Source organism: Nicotiana sylvestris, chromosome 7 (genome assembly GCF_000393655.2).
Source record: "Nicotiana sylvestris chromosome 7, ASM39365v2, whole genome shotgun sequence".
Lineage (NCBI taxonomy): Eukaryota > Viridiplantae > Streptophyta > Magnoliopsida > Solanales > Solanaceae > Nicotiana > Nicotiana sylvestris.
This window is the reverse complement of record NC_091063.1, coordinates 11,770,802-11,779,417: the sequence shown is the minus strand read 5'-3', so window position 1 is coordinate 11,779,417 and position 8,616 is coordinate 11,770,802. Positions and strand designations below refer to the sequence as shown.

The 8,616-nt window shown below is 39.9% G+C and overlaps 1 protein-coding gene across 1 annotated transcript; it reads right to left on the bottom strand.

Moving 5' to 3' along the window:
• Positions 1-6,428: 6,428 nt before the first annotated feature.
• On the bottom strand, positions 6,429-6,878 carry LOC138872747 (secreted RxLR effector protein 161-like). Its single transcript, XM_070151164.1, has one exon. It carries the CDS (start codon positions 6,876-6,878, stop codon positions 6,429-6,431), a length of 450 nt encoding a protein of 149 aa, XP_070007265.1.
• Between the last annotated feature and the right edge of the window lie 1,738 nt (positions 6,879-8,616).

Below are 8,616 nucleotides of genomic sequence, written 5' to 3'. Positions count from 1 at the left end.
CATGGCCGTCCCCAGAAATAAGGACGTGATAGGCTCTTTAGGCGCGTGTTTAATAATCCCATCTTCTTAAATTCGGGTGTGCATTTCATGCAACCCAAATCCAAATCCCAAAACACTGAATAAAAATGTGTTCCGGATTACGGGTGCATTTCATGTGACGCAATCCAAAGACATGTTTTTAAACGATGTTCACATTCTTTTAAAATATAATAATAAAAGCGGTAAAGAGTTACAAACTTGCACATGAGCTCACAATTGTATAAAATCAGATAAACAAGCCGAATATGACAGTTGAGCGACCGTGCTAGAACCACGGAACTCGGGAATGCCTAACACCTTTTCCCGGGTTAACAGAATTTCTTATCCGGATTTCTGGTTCGCGGACTGTAATACAGAGTCATTCTTTTCCTCGATTCGGGATTAAATAGGTGACTTGGGACACCCTGAATCTCCCAAGTGGCGACTCTGAAATAAATAAACAAATCCTGTTTGGATTGTCCTTTAATTGGAAAAACTCCTTCACCCCTTGCGGGGGCGGAAAAAGGAGGTGTGACAGGGCCTTCGCTAAAAGGAAGAGTTCGACCTCGATCGAACAACGACGGGTTAATATTTCAATGAGAGTTCAAAATAACACCCTCGAGGCCAAGGGCGTTCACCAAAAGGAAGAGTTTTACCTCGATCAAACAGCGACGGGTTAATATTTCTATGAAAGTTCAAAATAATACCCTTAAAGCCAAGGACCTTCGCCTAACAAAAAGTTTGAAATATCCTAGGGACAAAGGCCATCGCCGAAGAAAGCTGGGACTCACGACGGGATAATACTTCGACATAAGCTCAAAAGTAACATCCCCACAAATAATACTTCGATGTAAGCCTATACCATTCGGACTATGATGGGATAGCACCTTGACACAAGTACGAAAGCATCTTCCCATCAGCTAAAGCCGTCATCAAGGCTCTACTCAACCTATGTGACGTTAAATTCCCTAAAAGTCGGGAACTCTTCACGTGAAAATCTACTTCTTTGCACCAAAGCTATGAAGAGCAAAACAGGAAGAGAAATACAGAAGGCATATAACAATGGAAAATTCCTCTTTATACAAGCTACTGCAGAAACAGCCGCAGATTACATACGGCTAAAACCAACGGAGTCCAAGAAAAAAAAACAATAAACCACAAAAAAACAGACAAAGACAACAGTTCTTTCACTCGATACCATCACCACCATCTCCAGGGAATCCTTCATCATCGTTCGCGCCCTTATCAGCTTCTGGCGTTGCAAAGTCATATCCAGAGTTAACACGAGTCTCTCGTTCCCTCGCCCTTTCTACTTCATATGCGGCCTCAGTAACATTGCCCGCCTCCCACAAACTCTTGTATATGTCACGTTGGGATTCAACATGAACCCAAAGCTCATGCAAATGACGGAGAACAGCAGTGGAGGAAGATTCGACTTGAGCCAACAGTTGCTCCTTTTCGGCCTCAAGTGCAGCAATCCGGTACCATAAGGTCGATGCCTCTTGGTCAATATCTCCAATGCGTTCCTCGAGCCTCACCTCCCTAAGCGTGGCCGTCGCCCTCTCCGATTCCTGCTCGGATTGGAGGACACAGATAGTGTTCTCCAGGGCCGCCACCCTTGCCGAAGCCGATGACCAGGAACTCTCGATGTTCTCCAACACGGCAACCTTTCTCTCCAACTCGGCCAATTTTCCCATCCACTCCGCGCTCATCGCCTCAACACTGATAAGATTCTGATCCATCTCAGACTGCATCGACCTCAGCTTCCCCTGAAGATATTCACACTCTGCAGCAACCCCTTTGCCTAACTCAAGCTCTTCTTCCTTGCACGAACTTGCTCCTCGAGCACGCTACTTCTGCAAATAGCCTCCATCAATTATTGGTACCTCTTCTCCAATTCCTCGCCGAGGGATCGAGCACCAGGGTTCGCCTTCAATTGCTCGTGTATCTCACGGCACTTATTGCGATAGCACCGATACTTCTCCAACATTTTCAGGAAAATCTTGGCACAAATGTCAGCCCTACGAGCGCTCTCAATTTCCACCATGTACGTCTAAAAAATGAAAAGACGGGTTAATACCATATCGTCCAGAAAAATAAGATGATGCTTTAGACTTCAATACCACACAAAAGGGGGTGATTTTTGTGGTACCAAGGACCTGGTTCTTCTATGTGTTCCAACTATTACTGTTGCAGAATAATAAATATAAAAAAATAAAGAACATAGAGATTTTACATGGAAAACACCTGGCTCAAAAGGTGAAAAAACCACGACCTACCTTCCAGCAGGATTTTCCCTAACTCTCAACTAAAATCACTGAGCCAAAAACTGCATTTACAAAAACTCTTTTGTAAACCTAGGATTAACTCTAATCCCGTTGTGGCATACAACCTATTACGACAACTTCAAGTTGACTCTAACTTGAAAACTCTACGTACCTAATACAATTGCTTCTAAAGAAGCTGAAAGGTAAAATGTAAAATCACCTACTGCAAATGAACTAGAATAATAAGATAGACACTTGGAACTGGTTCTTTTATCTGGTTCAAGTAGCTTCAGGATTGCACGCTTGAATCACACATAAATTGCTTGCAAAATTGCCTTGCTATTTTGCTCTCAATTCACGTTTAACTTTTGCTTATGTGCATTACCTGTAAAAGAGAACAACACTGATATTTAAGGATTTAGAAATTAGATATTTACTAGGATACATATGCTACTCTTCCATGGTGGAAGAGTTCTAGTTGATCTCATACTCTAACTCTATCCTTTTCCTAAACCGTGTTCTCTTTGTGTAAGGAGTCTTTCTCCTTATCCAATATGCAACCTTTTCGATCATGATCAAGAGATATTTCTTATAATAAGTTAGATTTATCTCCTTCACGTGCATCTCACATGTTTGGATTGATCACGACTGTGCTTCACAAGTTGGACCTGGTCCATATTTGAGTTTTTTTGTCAGTCTTCTAAACTTCACATTTACTTGGGCCAACAAATTCTCCCTTTTTGATGATGACAAACTCTGTGCTTTTCATTCACTTAAGCCCTGTAAGAACTCAGCTTATTCATGAATACAAAGTTTAGAAAAGTCCACTTATCATCGAGGACCATGTTAATTAGGTTATAAACATCACATATGCAGAATATGTAAAGCACAATATCTTTTTCCCCTTTTGGCATCATCGAAAAGTTGCATTAACAAAGTGTGAGTCCCAGATTTTAATAAGTACTCATGGCCACTAGGGCAACTGTAGGTGCAATTATAGATTAATCATCAGTAATCAGGCAAACATATTTAAACTATCAAGGAAATAATAACAGTCAACAAGAGCAAAAATAGTAGATATCATTGATAGAAAATATGTTGCTACCACAATCCACAAACAGAAAGCAAAAATATTCAAAACATGAGCAAAACGAAAAAGAAATCCCTAATCTGGGTCACTGATGGTACTAGATAGGTTCAGGAGATAAAGGCTAGAATTCCTAAGGCTTGGGGGAGCTAGAGGGTTGGTTTTGGGCTTAGAGAAGATTCAGCATATTGTGAAGAATCCCATCATTCTTCTCCTTTTCCTTGGTATGCTCAGTTCTGAGAGCATCGCTCTCAGATTCAACCTCTGCTAAGCGAGCCTTCAGCCTAGCTATCTAAGCATCTTTGTCCTCACTTTCCTGAACTAGAGCCCGGACTTTATTGTTTATAGGTGTCTTTTTGGTTGAACCGGGTTCATTTGGAATGGTATTGACTAGATAGTCACAAGCAATCAGAGTATTAATGCCAAAGTAGTCCTTTCTTGTGGCCATTTCCCACTTCTTCAAAGGCACCTTGCACTGATCCAGAATAGTAGTCAGAATAAATCCATAGGGGTGGCATGGACCTTGGAGCCATTGATAACCATGTCCAATAGCTTGATAATGAATGCAGGCCAGTTTATTTGCCTTCCACTTTCAAGGCACTCCATCAGAACTAAGTCCATATAGTTAGCAATGTGCCTTCTTTCCTGCCTGGGCAGTAGGCACTTGTTGACAAACTCAAAGAGGACTTTGTATTGTGGCTTCATTTCACTCTTTTGCACAAACTTGGCCTCATTCACTTCTTCAACATCACAAAATCGCCTAGTGATTTCAAGGGCAGGAGGAAGGGAATCTAGACTTGGCCATCTTTGCCTAGTGTAGTCATCATATCCCTCAACAGGGATGTCAAGAATCTCTCACAGCTTCTTTGCATCAAAGGTCACTTGAACTCATTTTACTTGGCTAGTGACTCTGCCATCTTTGACCTCTACATTGGCCATGAATTCAATGATTTCATTCCTGGCTAGCCTTCTATCCATCTGAAGGACCATGTCCTTCTTGCTCTGAATAGCTAGGGCATCAACCAAACGAACCATTCCTGGTTCCACCAAGTCTTTCAGCAATCTTCCCTTCAAAAATTTTCTTTTGCCAAACTTGGCCAGCTTGTCTTGTTCACCGTTAGACTCACTCTCTTCTTCACCACTCCATTCCTCATCTTCAGTAATTCTAACTTGTTTGTTTTACAATGCAGACCTTGTCCTCTTGGCCAATAAAGGTTCAACTGCCTTAGACACAGATGAAGACTTCTTGGAAGAAGTCTCGGTCTTTTTGGGCTTGGGGGTCTAAACCTTTATTGTTGTATGTTCCTCCTGATGGACCTGTTCCACCTCCTCAATATCAATAGCTTCAGAGGAATCTGCAACCTTACCTTTTCCTTTATCCATCCTCTTCTTCTTGCTTTCAGCCAAAGCCTTTTATAATTCACTCTCACTCTGTTTCACCCTACTTCTTGTAGCTCTTCCCTTTAGCAAGGGAATTTCAGTAGTTGTTGGGGAGGAAACCTTTCTTTTCTTGGAAGGTTTTGTAGTGTTGGTGGCTTTTGGTATTGGAGTTTTCCTTTTCTTTGGATCATAACTAGCACCTACTTTCTTTAGAAGGTCTGCTAGGGTCTCCTCAATAGATGAACTAGGTTCATTTGCTTGTGAACTTAGATTAACCAACCCTTCAACAGCCTCCCCTGAACCACTTCCCCTTGACTTCTTGCCACATTCTTCCACAATTGCATGTTCAACCCCACAGATAGCTAGTACCATCAATTCAGAAGTGGGTGAAGAACTAACAACTCCTTTCCATTTTCCCCTCACATAACTACATACACCCTCTCCCTCTTTTTCTTTTTCATTTTTATTTTTACCTCCTCTCTGTCCTAAGTCAAGCAATTTCACATTCCTGATAAACCTAACCAAAATAAACCTATTTTCTAAATTTTCGGCCAAAGTAGAACGTACCTCAGAAGGGGAGTTTTGAGACTTCTCAAAGTCAGAAAACCCAGTTCCTTCGCCCTCACTCGCAGATTTGAACGAATCGTCTGAGTTCTCAAAATCTTGGGCTTGTCTTGACTTCAATTTCTCATTCAATTTCTTTGAAAGAGCACCAGTTGCCACCATTTTCCGAGCAAGCATTTTTACTATCCTTCTTCTAGGTTGAGGGGTTGTACTAGGTTGAGGAGGTGTGGAGGAACCAGAAGGGGAGGGTGGTGGAGGAGTGCCTGGATTATCTTGAGGGTTAGACATTGTAACTAATTTCTTGAGAGAGTTTGTGAGTTAGTCTTTTGGAAGAGAGAACAATTGAGAGTGAAATAGATTTTTGACTGTTTGGAATAGTAAGGGTGGCAGAGGGTGATGATGCATATTTAAATAAAGAGACCTATTTAATGACTAACGGTAGCCTTTAACAGTCAATTAGAGGTCTAATCAACCTGAAATTTGAGGTTGAATGAACGGTTAAGCTTCCCTAGATTTTAGGCATTTTATGTGGTGAGAACTCTAGTAGAAATGGAACTAGTTCAAAAAATAAATGGATAGGATTTTCTGATATTTTTGAACATAGGTGAGACTCTGCTCATGATTTATATATTTATATTTCTAATTGTGCAGAGTATAGAAAACATACCTCGTTTTTCAGATGACCAATACTGATGAACCAAGTTATTCATTTAGAATTCTCTTGATCTCCTCAATTTACCATAATAGAGAAAATTTTGTTAGAGATCATATCAACACATGTAACAGGAGTATACTATTTACATTATGAAACTGAGTAAAAATTCTAGGTATTTACACAAGTTCCAGATTTCCTAGCTAAAAAAATCATCAATTTTTTTCATTTTTTTTCATTGTGCATTCTGAGCTGGTCCCATTAGGTGATCTTAATCATCCCTAATTCTAACATGTTCCTTTCAAAGCTTTCTCTACTCAGTGCTTTAGTAAGGTGTCAGCAATTTGTTTATCGGTAGCACAGAATTCTATGGTAAACAATCTTTTCTCATAGTTGTCACTTAAGAAGTTATGTCTAACATCTATGTGTTTAGTCCTCTTATGATGAACTGGGTTCTTGGTCATACTAATAGCACTAGTTTATCACAAAATATAGGTATACAACCAACTTTAATGCTAAAATCCATCAGCTTCTGTTTGATCCACAGCAGTTGAGCACAATAAGAGGCAGCATCAACATACTCAGCCTCAGAAGCGGATAAGGCCACTAAATTCTGCTTTTTAGAGGCCCATGATACCAGACATGACCCAAAGAAGTGTGTCATACCTGAGGTGTTCTTCCTATCCACCAGGAAACCTGCATAGTCAGCATTAGCATATCCCACTAAATTAAATATACTACCTTTTGGGTACCAAAGGCAATGATCAATAGTGCCTTTCAAATATCTCAGTATCCTCTTGACAGCAGTCAAGTGAGATTCCTTAGGATTTTCTTGAAAACGAGCATAAAGGCCTTCACCGAAAACTATGTCAGGTCTGCTAGCAATAAGATACAAAAGTGAACCAATCATACCCCTATACAACTTCTGATCAACAGATGAACCAGGTTTATGTATGTCTAATTTAGTAGCTGTTGCAATGGGTGTGTCTATTTCTTTTAATTCATCCATTTTAAACTTCTTAATCAACTCTTTTGCATATTTCTGCTGATAGATCATGGTTCTATTTGGATTTTGTTTGATCTATAAGCCTAAGAAAAAGTTAAGCTCACCCATCATACTCATTTCAAACTCACTCCCATTAATTTGGAAAATTCCTTACTTAGTTTGTTAGTGGTTACCCCAAAAATTATGTCATCAACATATATTTATACTAAAATAAGATCCTTACCTTTTTCCCTCATGAATAGAGTACTGTCAATTTTACCTCTCTTGTATCCATGTTCAAGTAGGAATTTGGCTAGTCATTCATACCATACTCTAGGAGCCTGCTTGAGTCCATGGAGAGCCTTGTCTAATTTGTACACATGTTTCGGACACTCATTTCTCTAAAACATTGGAGGTTGTTGGACAAACACTTCTTCCTTTAGGTAGCCATTTATAAAGGCACTTTTAACATCCATCTGATGAAGAGTAAATTCCATGTGTGCTGCAAAGGCTATTAGGAGTCTTATTGCTTCTAATCTTGCAACTGGAGCAAAGGTCTCATCATAGTTTATGCCTTCCTCCTGGTTGTAACCTTGAACCACCAACCTTGCCTTGTTCCTTGTAACATTTCCATCTTCATCAAGCTTGTTTCTGAAGACCCATTTAGTGCCAAGTACTTATCTATCCTTGGGTCTTGAAACCAGATGCCAAACTTGACCTCTTTCAAACTGATTGAGTTCATCTTGCATTGCATTTACCCAACCTGCATCCTGCAAAGCCTCAGCAATATTTTTATGTTCAATAAGAGATAATAAAGGATCAAAAGCACACAGATTCTTTGATTGTGATCTAGTTTTAACTCCAGAGGTTGGATCAGTCATTATGTTCTCATTGGGATGAGAACTTTGATACGTGTAAGGTTTCACAATCAACTGGTTTCTATTTGATGTTTCTCCCATGTTCTGTTACTGAGGAACAAGCTCATGGACAGGTTCCATTAGAGGATTGGTTTCAGTTCTTCTTTGTTCAGTCTCCCCTATTAAGTTGCCCTGGATAGAAGAACATGCTCCTTCCTTTGGTGCAGTTTCAGCTTGAGCTGTGACTTCACTCAACTCTTTCACCAGCCCAATAGCTTCATTTTCATATTCCTGTCTCTCAGAAAGAATGTTAGTTTCATCAAAAACTACATGTACACTTTTTTCCACACACAAAGTTCTTTTGTTGTACACCTCATAGGCTTTTCTATGTGAAGAATATCCCAAGAATACTCCCTCATCACTTCTGGGATCAAACTTACCTAGGGATTCCTTTCCATTATTGTGCACAAAGCACTTGCATCCAAATGCCCTAAGATGGGATATATTTGGTTTTCTCTCTTTAAGTAACTCATAGGGAGTCTTCTCTACAAGAGGACTAGTCATGCACTTATTAATGATGTAACATGCAGTATTTATATCCTCTGCTTAGAAGTTATGGGACAGTTTACTAGAAAGAAGCATAGTCCTAGCCATATCTTCAAGAGTCTTATTCTTTATTTCAATTACTCCATTTTGTTGAGGAGTCCTAGGAGCAGAGAAATTATGATCTATACCATGCTCATTATAAAATTCAGCAAACTTAGCATTTTCAAATTCAGTTCCATGATCAGACCTAATTGATGCGA